At 38.9% G+C, this 20,333-nt stretch overlaps 3 protein-coding genes across 5 annotated transcripts; 1 reads left to right on the top strand and 2 right to left on the bottom strand.

The window, feature by feature from the left end:
* Positions 1-405: 405 nt before the first annotated feature.
* On the bottom strand, positions 406-9,856 carry pcyt1ab (phosphate cytidylyltransferase 1A, choline b). Its single transcript, XM_046864359.1, has 9 exons — positions 9,605-9,856; positions 9,022-9,126; positions 7,939-8,029; positions 6,934-7,038; positions 6,222-6,373; positions 6,045-6,123; positions 5,781-5,923; positions 3,685-3,873; positions 406-1,597 (listed from the first exon to the last, which is right to left on the bottom strand). The coding sequence occupies exons 2-9, from the start codon at positions 9,121-9,123 to the stop codon at positions 1,421-1,423; spliced, it is 1,038 nt and encodes a 345-aa protein (XP_046720315.1). The 5' UTR covers positions 9,124-9,126; positions 9,605-9,856; the 3' UTR covers positions 406-1,420.
* Positions 9,857-9,863: 7 nt separating this feature from the next.
* mtif2 (mitochondrial translational initiation factor 2) lies at positions 9,864-14,587 on the top strand. Of its 3 annotated transcripts, none has more exons than XM_046864356.1 (3): positions 9,864-9,968; positions 12,260-12,368; positions 12,463-14,587. In XM_046864356.1, exons 2-3 carry the CDS (start codon positions 12,264-12,266, stop codon positions 14,443-14,445), a joined length of 2,088 nt encoding a protein of 695 aa, XP_046720312.1. In that variant the 5' UTR covers positions 9,864-9,968; positions 12,260-12,263; the 3' UTR covers positions 14,446-14,587. The 3 variants fall into 3 exon arrangements, with proteins under 3 accessions (XP_046720312.1, XP_046720314.1, XP_046720313.1); XM_046864358.1 differs by having other exon boundaries at positions 9,954-9,968; positions 12,468-14,587; XM_046864357.1 differs by lacking the exon at positions 9,864-9,968 and adding an exon at positions 10,604-10,622.
* A 1,703-nt stretch (positions 14,588-16,290) lies between these two features.
* Positions 16,291-18,763, bottom strand: serp1 (stress-associated endoplasmic reticulum protein 1). The gene is made up of 3 exons (XM_046864360.1): positions 18,501-18,763; positions 18,118-18,193; positions 16,291-17,014 (listed from the first exon to the last, which is right to left on the bottom strand). Exons 1-3 carry the CDS (start codon positions 18,582-18,584, stop codon positions 16,974-16,976), a joined length of 201 nt encoding a protein of 66 aa, XP_046720316.1. The 5' UTR covers positions 18,585-18,763; the 3' UTR covers positions 16,291-16,973.
* Positions 18,764-20,333: the final 1,570 nt, after the last annotated feature.

Raw genomic sequence — 20,333 nt, 5'->3', positions numbered from 1 at the left:
CATGCCTGTATAGTGATCGTACAAGTGGGCTTCGCTACATTCCTCCTGCATTCCGTGTGTCTGTATAAATCCATCACACTCACTCACTCCCAGTCTCACTCACTCAGACTAATGTAAACAATTCGGAGACCAATCCTTTCCAAAATTCCAGCATCTGTGCCGTATTGCAGCACTTTGCTCAGACGTCTTTGTTCTTATTCAGAAGGCTAAAAAACTAGCGCCTAGTAACGTTAAAGGAATCGTTTGTGCAAAAATCAAACGTGTACAATTTTTCCCGATGTCAAACACGGCTGCCAAAAATTGAGCACTGTGGCTCTGGTCCAAAACGTATATACTCATACACCATATACATGTTGACTGATGTGAATCTAAAGTGAGCCAAAATTGTTTGGGACGAACGCAAAATCGCAAAAGGAATAACACATTTATTGTGGCAGATTAGAAAGACACTGATTATGAAGCAAATATGATTAGAGTCATAAAATTAAGACTTAAAAAAATAGTCATTTGACTTTGCACACGCATGCCATCGGAACACACATGCAATAACTTTTCACCCTCACAGGGAAATGATTATGTTCAGTTTCTCCAGAATGGCAGCAGATCCAGTGTTTGTAGCCTCCATGTGGTTTACATTGGAACAAAAAGAGGAACGTATTAAGCTTTAAAGGAACAATTTGGCCCCAAAAAACTAAAACCTCAGATGTAGTTAATCAGGCAAGCCATCTTTAGGTTTTAGTTTAAACTCACAAGCATTAGATATCTAACAGTTTAGCATTTAGAAAACGTCACATAGCTAAAGTCATTATTAGTCGTTACTGGGCCCAGTGATAATGTATAAAATACATGCGGAAAATTGACACTTTTTATAAACGGTTATTTCATATAGACTTTTGATTCCGTGGTATATGATAAACTGGTAGCTATAAGTTTTCCAGACCTGTTCGCTTGATTGATCATTGTAGCACCTCGATAAACCTAAAGCCACACACCGAATCCCGATGTGACTCAAAGTGGTCCATTTCAATTTTACCTGAACTATCCCTTGTTCCTTTTTCCAGGTGGATGTGGATTGTTGTTTGTTGGACCGTTAAGAAGTTAAAAAAACTACCAGCAAACAAACAATGGTCTAATGTGCTTTGACGGTAACGGTAAGTTTCACAGTGGTGTGCAGTGAGAGTCATGCTGAACTGAAGAACTTGTGCACAAATCAAAAGTGTATAAAAGATGCAAGCGAACACTGATTAAATCTAAGAATCATTTCAGTCCAGGAAGTCTTACTGACCCTGTAATTAATGCAGCCCTGTGGTCCTAATCAAACTTCTACAATAGATCAACCTAAAAGCTGTGTTACAGTTTAGGACTCTCAATAGACACTCTTGCCTTGAGGTTAAAACAGGAATACCAGTCCTTAAGCCCTCTAGTCCTCGTCGTCCTCGCTGATGTTGCGTGTGTCGGACGGGAGGGTTTTGGTGAAGAACGGAAGACGGAATGTTGGAGAAGGAGAGCGCTCTTCCCAGGTGGGGCTGCTGCTGGGGCTATGTCTGGGGCTGATAGCCTGCAGCATGCGCCCTTTCCCTTCATTCAGCATGTGCTTCTAAAAAAGACAGGATGGACAAGATTTTAGGGCAAACAACACATTTTTAAGCTTGTATGGTGATTTGCTGTCAGCAGTTGCTCTACCCCATATTCTGAACATAATCAGTGTTCTTTTGGCTGCTCCCATTAGGGGTCGCTACAACAGATCATCTGTCTCCATTTCACACTGTCCTCTACATCTGCCTCTTTTAAATTCAGCACATGCATAAACCTCCTCTTTGGCCTTCCTTTTTTCCTCCTTCCTGGTGGCTCCATCCTCAGCATTCTCCTACCGATATACCCCATGTCCCTCCTCTGCACATGTCCAAACCATCTCAATCTCACCCCCCTCACCTTGTCTCCAGAACATCCTATATGCGCTGTCCCTCTAATAAACTTCCTTCTAATCCTGTCCATCCTCGTCACTCCCAATGAAAATCTCAACATCTTCAGCTCTCCTACCTCCAGCTCCACCTCCTGTCTTTTACTCAATGTCACTGTTTCTAATCCATACAACACAGGTCTCACCATGGTCCTATAAACTTTCCCTTTCACTCTTGCAGGTACTATTCTATCACAAATCACTCCTGCCATCACTCTTCTCCACCCACTCCACCCTGCCTGCACTCTTTTTTTCACTTCTCTAACACACTCTCCATTACTTTATACTGTTGACCCCAGGTACCTGAACTCCTCCACCTTCTCCACCTCTTCTTTCTGCAACCGCACCCCTCCACTGCCCTCCCTCTCATTCACACACATGTACTCTGTCTTACTCCTACTGACTTTCATCGGTCACAAAACAGTTATAGCAGGCAAAATACGAATAGTAATGCATTAGATTCAGTGATTCCACTGACTAATTTATCAATGCTTCACTAATCAGACATACACCATCCATGGGGTTTACCCTCCATAATTACAGCTGGCTTTTAGATCGAGATAATACAGGGATGATGAGTAATCTTGTTTGTGTAGTTTTTCAGGCATCCAGATCAAACACAAAAGCATCTCTCAAGACTGCTGCTGAGTGAAGCCAATATGCCTTAAATGCCCTCTAGTGGTTATCTACGGTACTTCTAACCCAACAACATCCAGATTGGTGAATAGATCTAGAAATGTACTTGAGTATTTTTCTTCACAGTTGAGTACTTCTCGGGGATGATATCAATAATCACTCAGATTATTTAGATACGTGTTTTTGAGGGACATTATTAGACATTATTGATCAGGGTGTGACTGACTGATAGATACGGGATGAGTTGGCTGTTTACAAATGTAATAGATAAACTCTGGTTGGTTCGAAATGCAAACAGTGAGTTCCTCAAATCATCTAATTAATCGTCAGTTTGAAATATTGCTGTGTTGCCATTTTGCTGGCATTATGAAAATCTGTGCTGATTGATAAGACCCCTGCATTATATAATCAGCTGTGTAGAAACCAGTGGTGGATGAAGTACACAAACCATGTACTTGAGTTAAAGTAGAGATACACATAATATTACTATAGTAAAAGTGCTCTCTTTAAACTTTCACTTGAGTAAAAGAATGAATGATATTGAGTCAAACACTTATTGATATCTATTAAAATTATCATGAGCCCAAAACCTTCTTTTTAATTATTCAAAAAATAAATAAATAAATCGCACAAATAGGCACATGGGTGTTGTGGCAAGTTAAAGTCAGAATTTTTTTCCGTCATTTGTTTCTATAAAATGTTCTGCTTGCTGTTAAACTGATGCTGAACTGTATGTTCGTGATAAGTAGATACCACCACCAAGTGTCAATCAAAACAATGTGAGCACACGCTGTACCCTGATTGGTGGCTTTCTGTGTGATTGGCCAGTTAAGTTTTTATCCACTCGTTAATAAAAAAGAATTTCACAAAATGTAGTTGAGTTAAAAAAGTGCAATATTTGACTTTGAAATGTAGTGAAGTTAAAATAAAAGTACAGTAATTAATTACATTAACTATTCCAGAGAAAACATTACTCCAAGGGCAGAGGTAAATGGTTCAATAGGCCTGTCATCTTCAATGTTCTGTTTTTACTGAAATCGTGATACAGAAGCACATAACTGCCCCATACATCCACCCCGCTGTCTCACCAGTGCCCCGTCTGGTCCAAACATCTGCAGGAAGTTGCCGATGAACTCGCGCGATTTCTCCTCCCACTTCTGGATAAGGTCGATGCTTTTCTCCTCCACCCTCTGCACAAACTCTTTACTCTTCTCCTCCACGTCTCGTACCTTCTGCTTCACCTTATCCACATGCTCCTGAAGGTGGTACTTCTTTTCCTGCAAAGATCACTCAATTTATCTACTTAAAAGTCAGCCTTAATTCGGCTTTCCTCTGGGTTTCTGGTGCAAACACGGTGTTGTCAGTATATAAGTGAGCAACCATTGCATGTAGTGTATTTTTCATGTATTTGCACCTCTTTTTTTCTGAGCTGTAGGGGGCACCGACCGTGATCTTGGGTACAAATTTGAGAGGTGACTGTTACTGATCCATTGCTAATATTACTAGTACACTATTATTTACAATTGTAATAGTATTGTACTTTAGATTTCTCTCCCCCCTTCTAAACCCAGTTTGCTTTACGTTGGTCAAAACTGCTTTAAAATCCTACCTAATGCACCTCCACATTTGTTTTCCTCCTAGTTTTATCATCAGACATTTCTCACACATGGGCTGGCTCTCGCTGATCAAAAGACAGATACCGGCTAGGCAGGAAGAAGTCTAACATTCTTCCCTCATTATACGTAAAGCCAATCAGGCACATCTTTTCTAACTGCTCGTCCTGTGTCCCTGCCATAGGATCATCAATCTGCATTGATAAATACTTGCAAAACTGGCAATTCAAAATGCTGAAACTTGTTCATCAGCATACCTCAACTAGACAGTCTGCATATATTTTTAGGGCACGTCAACACAGATGTGCTGGGCATGAAATAGCACAGTAGGACAGCCAACATCATAGACATGATGCTTGTTTTAAGGAGCATTTTGAGGGATTTTTCGATTGAAATATTCAAATCTTCTTTCGACTGCTCCCATTAGGGGCGCCACAGCGGATCATCCGTCTCCATACCCCCCTGTCCTCTACATCTGCCTCTTTTAAACCAACTACCTGCATGTCTTCCCTCATCACATCCATAAAACTCCTTCATGGCCTTCCTTTTTTTTTTGCCTAGCAGCTCAATCCTTCTTCATCCTCAGCATTCTTCTACTGATATACCCCATGTCCCTCCTCTGCACATGACCAAACCATCTCAATCTCACCTCTCTCACTGTGTCTCCAAAACGTTACATAATTCAATGAATGAATCTTTTTCAAAAAAATGTTTTTAACTAAAATGCAGAGCAAGATGATGCTTTGCAAAATAATGCATTTTAGAGGGTTTTTTAATGCCTTGGTTTTAGCCGACAAACAAAAAGTTACACGTAAAAACTTCTAAATGTGCTCATTTTAAGGAACTGCAGCTTAATTTGAGTATTTTTTTTTTAATCTACAATAAATAAAGAATATTGCTTAAATAGTGCAATGTGGAAAAAGTTAGTAAAATGCAGAGCTACACAATAGACTGACCGGTGCATATGGAAAGAATTTTTCTGAGTAAAGACTCAGGAATGGGTGGAGGAGAGAAGACAATAGATACACTACATGAACAAAAGTATTGGCACACCTGACCTTTCCATTGTGTCAGTATGCGGTCCCTTTCCAAACTGTTACAACAAAGCTGGAGGCACACACTTGTAAATTATGTCTTTGGATGCGGTATAATAAAATTTTGCGTTCACTTAAACTTGGTAAACCAAACCTGTTCCAGCATGGCAATGCCCCTGTGCACAAAATCAGCTCTGTGAAGATATGGTTTGGAAAGGAAGATTATGAATGGCCTGCTGTAAAGCCCTGATCTCAACCCTATCTTCCCAGAAGAGTGGAGGGACGTATATGAGCAAATTGGGACCAAATGTCACATACAATACTTATGACCAGGTGTCCGCAAACTTTTGCTATATATAAAATAGTGTAACTGGTAGTAAATAAATTGCTTAGAAGTGAAGTTATGAGGAATGTTATTTCTTTAATAACGAGATCCAGGAACATGCATCTCCAAATTAATTACATTTAATACCGTGACTCAATAATGGAGCACAGAATCATCTGGAATCGTCTACCCAAGATGCTGGTTAAACTCACATTGATGAAGCTGACGTTAAGCTCCTTGGCAGTGTAGCCTCTCTGCAGATTGCGTCGAACGTAAACATCGTAGTCCCGGACGATGCGTGTGATGATGTCAGAGGTAGAGACGCCCTCTGTCCTTTGTGTAGGTGCAAACATGCCTTAAAATGAAAGAATCATTCTTAAGCCAATGAATAAAAAATAAAAATAAAAAATGAAATCACATTTTTGCCAATATCTATGTATTGTACTCATTTATTTATTTTTTTTTTTGACACCGACCAGCCTCCTTTATGTGCTTGTAAACGTCATCACTCTCATCTGAAACGTACGGGATGTCGTCATGGGCAACAAAGTCAATCTGCGTGCCAGGAAAAAGTCAGCCATTTTGAATTTGTCAAATATCCACTAAATGCCATGAATGTCTGTATGTCAGACATCCTCTGATCGGTCACTCACTCTGTGTTCGGCCAGGAACTCTGGTGTTAGGGTCCACGGGGCGTCCCTGACCACCTCGTCCACATAGCGACAGTGACTCACTGCATCGTACCGCTCGTCCTCGTTCATTACAGTAAAGCCTTTCAGCTTGTGTGTCAAAGCATCACTGCACACTGTAGAAAGAGCGAAGGAACAGACATGAGAGCGTTTATATAAATTGTTGTGGGTTGTCCATTGATACAAGTGAAGCACCATGAGATCCACTTGTACTGAGGGTTTTTTTCTATTCCTGTTTTATTCAATCAAATCACATCTTTGCCTGTGTGACCTAAACATGGTTGACAATCAGACATTTGTGATCAACAAAATGTAAATAAATCATTAGTGGAATAGTTGGACGTTGAGCAGTATAGGCATTAAACCAGAGAATACTACAAAGGCAACTGATGTATTGGTCTCATTGTGATCCTGAAGGCTGTTTTTATTTTAGTTATATCGTTTTCATAGATGTACATGTAAATGATGCCATACATTTCTAAAACTAAAGGCTTAGTTCAATCTGTCAGTCTTGTGTTTGAGCTGAGCATAAAAATGATCAAAACACACCACTTTATAGCTTCAATCAGCAAATAAATAAAATGGTTGCTGGAGTTGCTTTTTAAACCCTTTGCCCTTTTGTCTTCACTGATCACAGGTCAGTTAATCACTTAGAGAAGAGTTTCACGCTACTTACCGCCCACAATGAGATGAGTGTTTGGAAAAAGACATTTCGCCTGCATCAGGGCTCGAGCGTGCCCAGAATGAAACATGTCAAAAATCCCGTCAGCGTACACACGCACTAAACACGAGAAAGAAAAAAGCAGGACAATTTCTTTACTCAATGTAGTTTATACGATATAGCAAAAGTATTGGGACAACTGACTTTTCCAGCCATATGTGGTTCTTGCACCAAAGTTGGAGGCACACAATTGTTTAATGTGTATATGGACTTCACTTGAACTAGGAGACCCAATCCTGTTCCAGCACGATAATACCCCTGCACACAAAGCCAGCTCCATGAAAATATTTTTTTGGAGTGGAAGCGCCTGATTTGACTTTAATAACGCCATTGTGGTTGAATGAGCAAAATATCAACAAGCGCACCTCAACATCTAGTGGAACATCTTCCCAGAAGAGTGGGGGTTATTATAATAGCAAACGAGTAATAAATTAGTTTAAAAAGAGCAAACCAATTCAATTAGATTTACCTTCAATTTCTAGGTATAATATACTGTAGCCCATCTGTTACTAGTTAGAGAAACCTCATCCACCAGCTACAATGAGACATGCTAATGGTGGTCCATTTTAGCATGACGGTGACACACACACACACACACACACACACACACACACACACACACACACACACACACACACACACACACACACACCACTCTCTACTCTGCCTACATGGCTAATGTTCCTGTCTGATGGATATTTTTTGCTTGGTGGACTGAAAAATATAAAAAAAAATAATAATCATTCCTGTATCACACACACCACCATTTCAGTGTTACGGTTGTTTTGAAAAGGATTTGGTACCTAATTCATATTTGGTTTGAAGTGGTCCTGTGCAAAGTCTGTAGTGAAGGGGGATAACAGATGACCTATAGTCAATAACTGTCTATCTAAGAATGTTTATTTTGGAACTGTTTGAAGATAAAATAGACAGAAAAAAAAAAGTACTGCATGCAAGCACCTGGTGTGCCATCACGGGCTTCCTTTAGGTTAACACGAGTGTATGGTGTGGACTCCAGCTGATCAGAAAAAGGTGCAGGTTCTGTCAGGTTCTGGAACACACACACACATGCACACACACACACAAACAAACAATTAAATTACTTTAACATTGTCCCATGACAGTCGCAGCAATGTTGCCAACAATTACCAATCACTATGATAACCACTGTTTCTCTTAAGCAATCACTAACCACCACTGTTCCCTTAAACTAATCACTAACCACCACTGTTCCCTTAAACCAATCACTAACCACCACTGTTCCCTTAAACTAATCACTAACCACCACTGTTCCCTAAATCCAATCCCTGATCACCACTGTTCTTTATAACCAATTCTTGATCATTACTGTTTCCTGTAACCAATCGTTGACCATCTATGTTCCCCATGACCAATCCATGATCAGTATTGTTTCCATTGACCAATCGCAATCATCACTGTTTCCCATGACCAATCCCTCATCAGTAATTCGTACCAGCACTATTTGGATTCCACTTCATGTAGAGTTTGGACATTGGACCTCTTTGAGTGTTTAAAGGCTCTGGCATGGAGAAGCTGGTGTTTTATCTATGATAATCTAAAATGTTGAGCTATTTTATGAGTTGTTCAGTAGCTCCTCAGTAGCTTCCATAACCTCAAATGACTGTAAAAGACTGTAGAAAGAATATTACTCACATTCCGGTGCTCATGTTAGTTCTCACTCTTCACTGTTTTGTATTAGTTTAATGATTTATAATCACACTTTTGATATCAACCAAATCAGGATGGGTTTCCCTTTTGAGTCTGGTTCCTCTCAAGGTTTCTTCCTCATAACATCTAAGGGAGTTTTTTCCTTGCCACACTCAACCAGGCTGCTCATCAGGGATAAACACACATCCTTCACCTTAATTCCTAAATCCTGTAAAGCTGCTTTAAGACAATGTCCATTGTAAAAAGTGCTAAAGAAATAAACTTGATTTGGCTTATTGTTCCCCATGACCAATCGTGATCATCACCGTTTCCCATGACCAATCCCTGATCAGTATTGTTCCCAAATAACCTCACCGAAGTCCTTGCTGTTTTTCCACCTCGGACGTCTTTGTCCGTGTCTCCATTTGGTTCCTCTCGTCGTCTTTTTCTTATGAGTCCTGAACTGTTCGCCTCCATGCCCTAAATGTTGGAAAACTTTGTCATTTAATACTTCATCATGTAACCAATCAAAGACAGCAAGACGATGTGCAGAATGGTGCGACTCTACTCTTCAGCGTTACATATTTTTTGGATGACAGATTAATTAAAAGTGATTGTGGAATTATATTTGAAAAACTACTAAACACGTCCTGAAAAAAAAAAGAAGCCGTGTTTCTTTTTCACTTCCTCTTCATCACAAACTACCTCAATGGTCTGGAAAGGGAAATAATAGAATAAATACACTTTCCTGTTCTGTTTGTATGACTTTTATGAAGTCAACAAACATACTAGGATACTAAAGAACTGAAGACCTAACAGAAGACTATACAAAATATTTCTAATACTACATTATGTATAATAATATAATATATGCTATCAAATATTAACATGTACAGAGCAATGGAGGGGAAAATATTGAAAAAAAAATGGGGAAAGAGATAGAAGTGGAATTACTGACCCTGAGTGGAGTTCAGTCGCTGTGAAGCCGCTTCAGCGTTGCACAATGTGTGTGTGTGTGTGTGTGTGTGTGTGTGTGTGTGTAGCCGCAAACTACGACTTAGTGAAATGACCCACTACATTTCTTTTTGACATTCAAAAACTAAACCGCTGTTTCTCCCCTTTCTGACACACACACACACACACACACACACACACACACACACACACACACACACCACACACACACACACACAAAACCACACACACAACACACACAACACACACCTCTACTTTGACAGCTCTACAGGAACGGGCTGCTCTCAACGGAAGTGATGTCATGTGCGTCACAGGAAGTCTTAAAGCAAGCCGGAAGCTTTTGCACGGTACGTATTCAAAGTCAATTGGTTTATGCTTGAATATGCTGTATTTGTTACACGTTGCGATCTGCTGTATTAAAGGGTGGTAGTGTATATATTAGTGATTGATAGAGTTATTTGATGTGTGGTGCATTTTATACGTGTTGGATACTGAGAAGGAATGCACGTGATCTATGTATCTATCCTGATAGAACATTTAATTAAAATAAGAATCATTTCAGATATACACTGATGAGGTATAACATTATGAGCACCTGCTTAATACTGAGCTGGTCCCCCTTTGCTGCCAAAACAGTTCTGACCCGTCGAACATCAACAACTTTAACTTCTTCAGCAGTTTGATCTACAGAAGCTCGTCTGTTGGACCAGCCTTCTCTCCTCACGTGCATCAATAAACCTTGACCACCCATGACCCTGTTACAGATTCACCAATGTTCCTTTCTTGGACCACTTTTGATAGACACTGACCACTGCAGACCAGGAACATCCCACAAGAGCTGCAGTTTTGGAGATGCTCTGACCCAGATGTCTAGACATCACAATTTGGCCCTCGTCAAACTCGCTCAAATAATTACACTTGCCCATTTTTCCTGCTTCTAACACATCAACTTTGAGAAGAAAATGTTCACCTGCTGACTAATAAATCCCACCCACTAACAGGTACCATGATAAGGAGATCATCAATGTTATTAACTTCACCAGTCATAATGTTATGCCTGATTGGTGCATGTAAAAGCAAACTTGCTTTTGGAGTTCGTGTTTAAGGATATTGTGTTGGGATTTTTAAATGACAGAAGCATTGATAAGTATTTCATATCAGCACTATTTGGATTCCACTTCATCTTGTAGACCTTTACAGCAGTGTAGTGTGTACTGATCTGACACTGGACATTAGGATCGAGACACTGTGACATCCATATGTCTGTTTGGCACAGGTCTGGAAATCTTAGATCACTTAGGAGGTTTAAAGTATCTAAAAATATACATAAAAATTAAGAACATATTTTGGGAGAAGTAGTATTAAATTTGGGGTGTAACGGTACACAAATTTACAGTTCGGTACGTACCTCAGTTTTTATTTCAGGGTTCGGTTCAATTTCGGTACAGTTAAGGGAAAAAATGCAAAACATAAAATTGCTTGTTGTTTTTCATTAATGCAGTTTTTTTTTATTATTAACATTTGTGAACATCAACAGTTTATATTTTTTAAAACAATTTTAAATAAAATGCCTGCTTATAAAAAAAAATGCATATATTATATATATAAAAATAAAATAGAATAAATAAAATTAACGGAATACATTTATTATATTGATTAATTTGAGTAGTCGATTAAAATGTAAATTATTAAATAGATTTAAATAAAATAGTTTACATTTGTTAGACCCCATTTGGGTAACACAGATGTGTAAATATATCTGTGTTTGTGTGTGTTTTACATTTAATATTTTATTTTCAACAGATATGGTCTACCCAACTGTTCTGCTTATTTCAGCATACTTTAACGAAAGTCTTCATTCATTCCATCCTTCATTTATTCACTTCCTCGATATGTGGAATAGTTTCTCCTTTTAAGAAAAACTTTTGAAGCTGTACATAAAACGCAAAAGAATCCATATTGCCAGACTGTCATAAAAAAACATTGGCGATGACAGGAGATGGCATGCGCAAAAACCAAAATCTTTCCGGTCTGCCACTTAATATGTTCGTGAGGGAATTTTAATTATTTCGCACGTAAAAAGAATTGCACATGTGTACCCAACCGAAAGCCCTGTACCGAAACTGTTTGGTGCGAATAAGTGTATGTTACACCCCTAGTATTGATACAAAATGTATCAATCCGTTTCAGCACAGCGCAATGTTTAGTACTATTCTGGAAAAAAAGGTTGGCTCACAATTGGCCCAAATAGCTAAGTCTGCACCCAAGCCCGATTATGGAGGAAGTGCTCATAATTACAGGTTTACTTTAACATAAAAAAATATCTATGCAGGCTGACACGAGTCAGGCATTTTTACAATGTTTTCAGTGCAAGAGCTTGCACCACAAAATATTTATAGCACTCCTGTCTAGTTTTATAGATCAATAATCATAACTACAAATGTAAAAACAGAAAGTCATGAGAAATTGAAGCAATCACATTAATTGGCATGCTGTGTCCTAGTCACCTAAGGTTTGTTTCTGTATCCTTAAGATGTCAAAATCTTGTCACAAAGCATATTATTCTGATTAATCCTAATTTATAAACCTATTTCATACATTTTTACTTGAGGTAACTGAGTATTTTTTTTTCCATCAGTGCCATGATTAAGAGGTGTGCCGTCCTGTTTGGGAGGGCTGTATCAGCCCATTGTCTTGATGTTCCACTGTACACTTCCCATCATGTACGATATCTGGCTGCTAAACCGGTAATGCGACAACTTTGCAATTACTATTATGGAATGGAAACAGTTAGAAAGTATGTATTTAATCTATAATTAAAATTGTGTTGTTTTTGTCTAGGATAGAGTACATGGCAAAGGTAAGAAGTTTATCCTGAAGCCAGTGAAATTAGAGAAACTGGAGAAGCAAGAAGTGGAGATCAAACAGTCTATGACTGTGGCGCAACTTGCCGAGGCTATGAACAAAGACATTGATCATGTATACGAGGCTCTACTAAACACAGCTATAGATATCTATGAGCTGGAAGAAGACACTGTATTAGAGGAGAAGTGGCTAAAAGAGGCTATAAAGAGGTCTGGGATGAAGTATAAATGGGCCAAGATAGAGGCAAATGAAGTGAGAGAAAACAAAGACATTCAGAGACAACCACCACCAGATCCTGCTCATTTAGTGGCTAGACCTCCAGTAGTAACTATTATGGGGCATGTGGATCATGGGAAGACCACACTGCTAGACAGCCTAAGGAAGAGCCAGATTGCTGTACAAGAGGCTGGAGGAATCACTCAACACACTGGAGCGTTTCTAGTCCAGCTTCCTTCTGGTGAACTGATTACGTTTCTGGACACCCCTGGACATGCAGCATTTTCTGCTATGAGAGCTCGTGGAGCCTCGGTTACTGACATTATTATTCTGGTGGTTGCAGCTGATGATGGAGTAATGAAGCAGACCATTGAGTCCATACAGCATGCCAAGAAAGCCAAAGTGCCAATCATCTTAGCAGTAAATAAATGTGATAAGCCTCATGCAGAGCCCCAGAAAGTAAAACAGGCTTTGCTGGCCCATGATGTTGTATGTGAAGAGTTTGGAGGAGATGTCCAGGCTATCCATGTATCTGCTTTAAAAGGGGAGAATCTAATGGAGCTGGCTGAAGCCACAGTTGCACTTGCTGAGATGCTAGAACTAAAAGCCGACCCTAAAGGTTTTGTAGAAGGGACCGTCATCGAAAGCCATACAAGCAAGGGCAAAGGACCTGTAACCATGACAATAATCAAACGGGGCACTCTAAAGAAGGGTTGCATACTTGTGGCAGGCAAGACCTGGGCTAAAGTGCGCTTACTGTTTGATGAGAACGGCTGTACTTTGACAACCGCTAGGCCTGGCATTCCTGTGGAGATTGTTGGCTGGAAGGAACTACCTTCCGCAGGTGAAGAAATTCTGGAGGTGGAGTCTGAGCAGCGGGCTCGGGAGGTTGTGGAGTGGCGTGCATACATGGAAGAACAGAACAAACTAAAGGAGGATCAGCAAGCCATTGAGGCCAAACAGAAGCAACACCAAGAGGGCTATCAGAAAGAGAGGGAGAGACTGGCGCATCTCAACTGGAGGCAGAAGAAAGTCGCTCGCTACAAGGCCAACAAGCACCAAGTAGCCTACAGGCCTAGTGAGAAGACAGAGGCTGAGAATGTCAGTCTGAATCTCATTGTCAAAGGGGATGTTGATGGTTCAGTGGAGGCCCTTTTAAACATCCTTGAAAGTTATGATGCAGAGGAACAATGTGCATTAAATATAGTGCACTTTGGTGTTGGGGACATCTCAGAAAATGACATTAACCTGGCAGAGACTTTCTCAGGAACAATATATGGTTTCAACATTGGAGCTAATAAGTCAATACAAGACATTGCTACCAAAAAAGGTATTCCCTTAAAGATGCATCGTGTCATCTACCACCTGATAGACGACCTGAAAGAAGAGCTTAGCAGTAAATTGCACCCGACAACTGAGGAGAATATAATAGGAGAAGCCTCTGTTCTGGCCACTTTTGATGTGACTATAGGGAAAAAGAAAGTCCCAGTGGCCGGCTGCCGAATCCAGAAGGGTCAACTGGACAAGAAGTTGAAATTTCGACTCATTCGAGGAAAAGAGGTTGTTTGGGAAGGGGCTTTGACTGCACTAAAACATCATAAAGACGATGTTCAAGTTGTTAAGACTGGCATGGAGTGCGGTCTGTCTTTGGACAAGGTTATTGACTTTAAAGTCGGAGATGAAATAATCTGTTATGAGGAGACGGAGAAACAGCAGAAAATATCTTGGGATCCAGGGTTTTAACAGCTCACCTCAATCAATCTGTTACATCACCATCATGTGGTGTTGAAAATATCTATTTTGTCAGAGTATTATGTCCAAATTTGGATGTTTCTGGCAATTTCTGTAATTTATTCCATGTTTAAAATAAATGTGTATAAAACCAGTGGAAAAGGTGTCAAGTAGCATACTAATTCGTCGAGGTTTATTTATTCATTACAAATTTTTAAAAAGTCATGTGAAAACAAAATAAATAAAAAACAAAATGCTATTATGTGTAATAATTAGAAAATTTTAGAATCCTGTGTGTAAATGGAAATTTGGATTCTTTATATAGAAAAGCCAAAATTTTCCTTCAATCGATTTAGAAAGGTCCATTCATACAAGATAATTTACCTATGTTTTTTCACTAGTTTGCTAATTGCTAGCATCTTAAAATCTTGTGTATGTAAACAAGTATTTTGCCTAGAGAAATCTCTAAGGGCAAAAACAGCTATTTTAATGGCCGAGTAAGCAATTAGTAATCAGCAGTAACCAGCAGTGATTGTGTCCCATAAGGAGCTCTGTTCTCTGCCAAAGGATTTGTAAGTAAAACAAGCTTTTATCTGGCGAGACCAGGTACAGATTACTCCTATATATCTAACCATATTTATACTAAGAAATACTTGAAATGAAAAATAATATTGAACAATGAAATTAAGCTAATTAACTCTTCATTTTTGGGCTTATTTTGACAAACTGGCTCAAATTTACCTCATAGGAAAATTTATACACTGTATAATGTATATATACACTCACTGTTTACTTTATTTGGATCGCCTTTGCCCCTGGTAATGTATGCAGTTAGCCAATCATGTAACATCAGAACAATGTGAAACATCACACAGATACAGATCAAGAGCTTCAGTTAATGCTCATACAGGATTTTTAATTTTGGTTACTGTTGACTTTGTGTCAGCTCAGACCACTTTGGTCATTCTCTTCTGATCTCTCTCATTAACAAGGTGTTTTAGCCTGCAAGCCTGTGACATACCAGATGTTTTTTGTTTTTGCTCCATTCAGTGTAAACTATAGTGTGTTGTGTGTGCACAATTCAAGATCAGCCATTTCTAAAATGTCACAATTAAAGTCACAGAGATCACATACGCTTGATATGAACATTAACTTATCTGCATTGTCCTGCTGACACATGACTGTCCGAAAACAGCATTAATAAGCAGGGGGTACAGGTGTTCCTAATAAAATGGAGTTTAATTTATAAGTAAATTCTGTAGCCCAAAGAAAAATTGAAGTGTTGAAGTCTTTTGAATAACACTTTGTGAAATTATGCTGCTTATAATATTTTATGTTTTGGAATGTCTGAAACATCTATGGCATTTGGCAGACGCTCTAATTTGTGTAAAAAAATTGTTTAGTGAATGTTTACTTACAAAAAGATTCACTGAATAATTGACTGACAGTGTATGATTTAATTCCTGGTGTTCCTGTATGTCCCAGATATGCTAGCATTACTGACAGGAAAATTAGTCAGGAAACATTGAGGAAAAATCCAAACTTTACCTCAGAAACCTTAGTGTATGTTAGTAGATGAAGCAGCTTGATGCTAATTATAGCAGAAATGCTAATGAGAAGTTAATGGTAATGTTATTTAAGTAACTACGTTTTCCCCTCAGGTGACTGCTGCTTGTTAAGTGATTTTTCAGCCAGAAGGATTTTAATTTGCGTATTCATTTTCATTGTTTTCGGTGTGTTACGGCTGAACTGTGACTGTTTTGTTACCTCTGACACTGTGGTGAAGTGGTACATGTCATTTGTGTTTGACTGACAGGAGCACAAATCAATTTGCGAAAGAAAAAAAATAAACAAAGCTCATTTATTTAACTGTTTTATTGTTAAAGATCATTCGTGTGGAAAGCAAAAAAAAAAAAGAAAAATACATAATTTTACAAATTGCTGCTGCCCAATGCATAAACCTGACCTCAAAGACCTTCATTTACTTCAGCTGACAAAAAAAACAACAAAAAAATTTAGTCCTAAACAGCAAAAAAACGCTTGCAGGAATGCATAAAAAGGTGCATCACGCCACATAACCAACATCACTGTATTGCAGTTCAGGACAAATCTCTATACTTACAGCAAGTTACTCTGACCTAAATTGAGACCTGATATTTTGGCACCCATCCGAGTTAAAACATGTCATGGTGTATAAGAACAGTCCTTCAGGGGAAGAAAGAACAGCTGTCTGCGGAATCACTGTTGAAACAATCAGCAGCAGAAAGGTTTGCGGTAATAATAACGGTGTGCCAGCAGCAGTGTTCGTCGCACTGGAATGTTTGGTAAGATATGGCTTAGCTGTTCTTACATTTTTCATTCCTCCACCACTCCTGTAAGGCACATGAGCTCAGTATTGTGGTAATGGCTATAGAGATTTTAAATAAGACATGAAGAGCTGAGAGTTAATCTTCATTCTTGCCAGCAGAGTTGGAAAAGAGAAAAGAGGATTGTTGAGAGATGTTGATTTTAATGATGGTGGCAGTGGTCCGTTTGTCTCCTTACATCCCCATTCGGATGCTCTGAATGATCTGGAAAATGGCTGGAAGGAAAAAGAAGGTATAAAAGAGTGAACTGAGATTCTTTAGATTCATTTATACAATTTTTAAGCTATTTGTTCATTTTGTATACCTACAGTATAAAAGGTTTCATGAGTGTGTATGCTGTACATGCAAAATTTGCAAATTGTTAAGTTTTTTATTTGCATACTTCAGTTGTGAGAGTTTAGACTGTTTTAATAGATTGAGGTGAAAGATTTCAGCCACATCAGATCCTGAAACTTTTACCCATCACTAATTGTACTGTGAATTTTTATTAATTTTATTTTTTTTACCACAGACCAGGTGTTAAAAGCATTTCAGTGCAAACTGAACTGTCTATGGTTGAAAAGCATACCAAAAATTTTGTACTTTTTGGCAATTTTTCTTAAACGTAAGAATTTCTAAATTCGAGCTCAATCTCATATCTAATTGTACATTAGAAACAAATGTAGCAGCTTTAATATACAATATACGTGCAAACTGTACTAGGATTCCAATGAGATCTGGAGTTTTATACAACTGATTATAGATTTGTAATACAAGCAATTTTCAAGAAAGTAAGTTTCAGTAGAAATCGTATCCATGCTACAATTGAATACTCTGGCTGGGCGTTTACTACCATGCAGAGCGTGTTTCTTAGAGGTGTTGCTTTATTATTACCGATTGCATCAGTGTTTTTTACGGCTTACATGCAAAGACTGATCTGATCCGTGGTAGGATTCTGAATCAGCATTAACATTCAGAAGAATGATTTTCTGTTTTTTTCAGATGATAAATGCTCGAATGCAAGCTTTTTGTTTGTGTGATCATTTAGTGGAACGGATTATTGAATTCTTGATTGACATTTCTATAGACATTTGACAAAAATCAAGGTTTGTTGATAGACGACAACCATGATGACCATGTTGACAAGGTGTGTGTGTGTGTGTGTGTGTGTGTGTATGTCAGTATTTGTGTGTGTGTGTGTGTGTGTGTGTGTGGGGGGTTGAGTGGACTTGGCCCTCAACAGCACGACTCTCATTTGTAAAGGAAAGCCAAACTGTGCTTATTAGGACATAAAGGGTCGTATAGACTTTGAGAAATGTGAGTGTATGTGAAAACTAACCTGATCCACACACTACAAAGACGAATAACGCAAGGAGCCAGGGTCCTACTGCCGCTTTTTCGTCTTGTGTGCCTCTCTGAAAGAGGAAAAAGAAATGTAATTATTTATAAATATATATATACACACACACACATTAGTGTTGTTTATCTTGATGACCGGAAGTGATCAGAGTGTAGCTGCAATACTTCATTGTAAAATATCCATATAAGAAGTGATGGTGTTTTGGCTTGAGCCAACAATTTACTGATCAGGTACATATCAAGATACACACACACCATCACAAAATATAACAAATAAATCATTAATTATGATTAATAATTGGTATCAACCAGCAGCTTTTCATCGAGTAAAATGAATGATCAGATGCTGAAGCTTCAACCTACTGATGATTTGGCCACATTCCCTCGTTGTGTGATGTTTTTGCTGTGCTTCTCGTTCGCCATGCGTATCCTCTGTTTCGCCACCATGTTTACAGTAATTTAAAATAAATTTGTGGAACAATTAAATAAGAAAAATCATAAAACAAATCGTTCAGACTTGAGGGAAAAGGAAAAAGGGTCGCTGGCTCTCGGTCGTACTCCGAAAGATGTCTACGTACGCACAAACCCAGACTCCGCCCTCGAAACCTCTGTGCGCTTACGTCCACTCTGAAACGCCACGCTTACGCACCCATACGCGCAAACGTAGACAGGGAAAGACTCCGCCCATTAACCCGTACGGAGACACGTACGCACACTAATGACACCGCCTGCTGATTCAAATGTGGAACGTAGGCAAAAGGGTGACTCCGCCCACCCGCCTCGATTCCGCCGTCGTGGCGAATCCAGACTGATTGACGCGGCGGCGGCGGGGGTGACGCCCCTCAGCTGAACCCTGATCTGAACCCTGAACCGTGAGGTCGAGTTCACACACGATCACTGAATAGTTGCTATCATTTTTAATTTATATATATATATATATATATATATATATATATATATATATATATATATATATATATATATAAATATATATATAAATTAAAAATATATTTGAGGACATCATAATATAATGGCATATTTCATCAAGACAGTAACATTACAAAATAAAGAATAATCATGCATCCATTCATCTGTAGCAACCTCTATTTTGACCAGGGTTGCAGTGTTGGAGACAGACAGACAGACAGACAGAGAGGCATAGATAGATAGATAGATAGATAGATAGATAGATAGATAGATAGATAGATAGATAGATAGATAGATAGATAGATAGATAGATAGATAGATAGATAGATAGATAGATAGATAGATAGATAGATAGATAGATAGATAGATAGATAGATAGATAGATAGATAGATAGATAGATAGATAGATAGATAGATAGATAGATAGATAGATAGATTTACTGTCCACTGAAAATAACTCAACATACTGCCATTATTGTCAAAATAGCTGGCAAAAAAGTGAGTACACCCTAAGTGATAACAGCTGTACGTTGTTAAACCATGCAAAGCCACATGTCCAAATAATCATGTTTATGTTTTCGTCTGCTCGACAGGATCATATGTGTGTATCTTGTATTAGAGCAGTTAGAATGTGGTGATTTGAGTACAATTCTATCATACTGACCACTGGATGTTCAACATGGCACCTCATGGTAAAGATGGCCTAGTTTATTAGAAGATCAGTAACACCGCGAAAAAATTAGTTACAGTACAGTGGCCAGGGTCATACAAAGGTTTTCCAAGACGGGTTTCACTCGGAACAGGCCTCGCAAGGGTCGATCAAAGAGTTGAGTCTTCGTGCTGTGTGTCAGTTGCAGAAGCTGCTTTAAAATACAGACGCACAAGTGCTGCCAGCATTGTTGTAGAGGTTGGAGAAGTGGAAGATCCACTGGTCAGTGCTCAGACCATACACCGCACAATGTAATCCACCCCTTAATACCACCACTATCATGTTGCAATTATAGAAACCATCAATACTATACAAAAACGCAATATAAAAGCACGTGGCATTACAGAGAGCGAGAGAGGCATTTCACATATGGAGGGTGAAGACTATTTTACTAAAACAAGAAACCCAGTTAAGAGGCTGTAATCCCATGGTACCGCTTGTATTCACTGTTCTGGAAGTGGTGAACAAACCCTTTCCTGGGCTGAGACAAGCTAGCTAGCTTCAGGGGTTGGCTCTCCTCACAATGTCTAGCTTTTCTAGAAAATGTATTTTTAAGTATA

The sequence above is a fragment of the Silurus meridionalis genome, chromosome 13 (assembly GCF_014805685.1).
Source record: "Silurus meridionalis isolate SWU-2019-XX chromosome 13, ASM1480568v1, whole genome shotgun sequence".
Lineage (NCBI taxonomy): Eukaryota > Metazoa > Chordata > Actinopteri > Siluriformes > Siluridae > Silurus > Silurus meridionalis.
Note: the sequence above shows the minus strand (reverse complement) of the source record. Positions and strands in the feature narration are given on the sequence as shown.

Bases quoted from the DNA above. Each gene is read 5' to 3' on its own strand.
- serp1 (XM_046864360.1), bottom strand. From the start codon at position 18,584: ATGGTGGCGAAACAGAGGATACGCATGGCGAACGAGAAGCACAGCAAA. The intron at 18,194-18,500 runs GTAGGTTGAAGC...TTCCTCTTTCAG, and splicing joins GGAATGTGGCCAAATCATCA to AGAGGCACACAAGACGAAAA. The intron at 17,015-18,117 runs GTTAGTTTTCAC...TTTTCCTTCCAG, and splicing joins CTTTGTAGTGTGTGGATCAG to CCATTTTCCAGATCATTCAG.
- pcyt1ab (XM_046864359.1), bottom strand. From the start codon at position 9,123: ATGGAGGCGAACAGTTCAGGACTCATAAGAAAAAGACGACGAGAGGAA. The intron at 3,874-5,780 runs GTGAGTTTAACC...TGATCTTTGCAG, and splicing joins TTAACGTCAGCTTCATCAAT to GAAAAGAAGTACCACCTTCA. The intron at 1,598-3,684 runs GTGAGACAGCGG...TGTCTTTTTTAG, and splicing joins TTGGACCAGACGGGGCACTG to AAGCACATGCTGAATGAAGG.
- mtif2 (XM_046864356.1), top strand. From the start codon at position 12,264: ATGATTAAGAGGTGTGCCGTCCTGTTTGGGAGGGCTGTATCAGCCCAT. The intron at 12,369-12,462 runs GTAATGCGACAA...GTTTTTGTCTAG, and splicing joins GATATCTGGCTGCTAAACCG to GATAGAGTACATGGCAAAGG.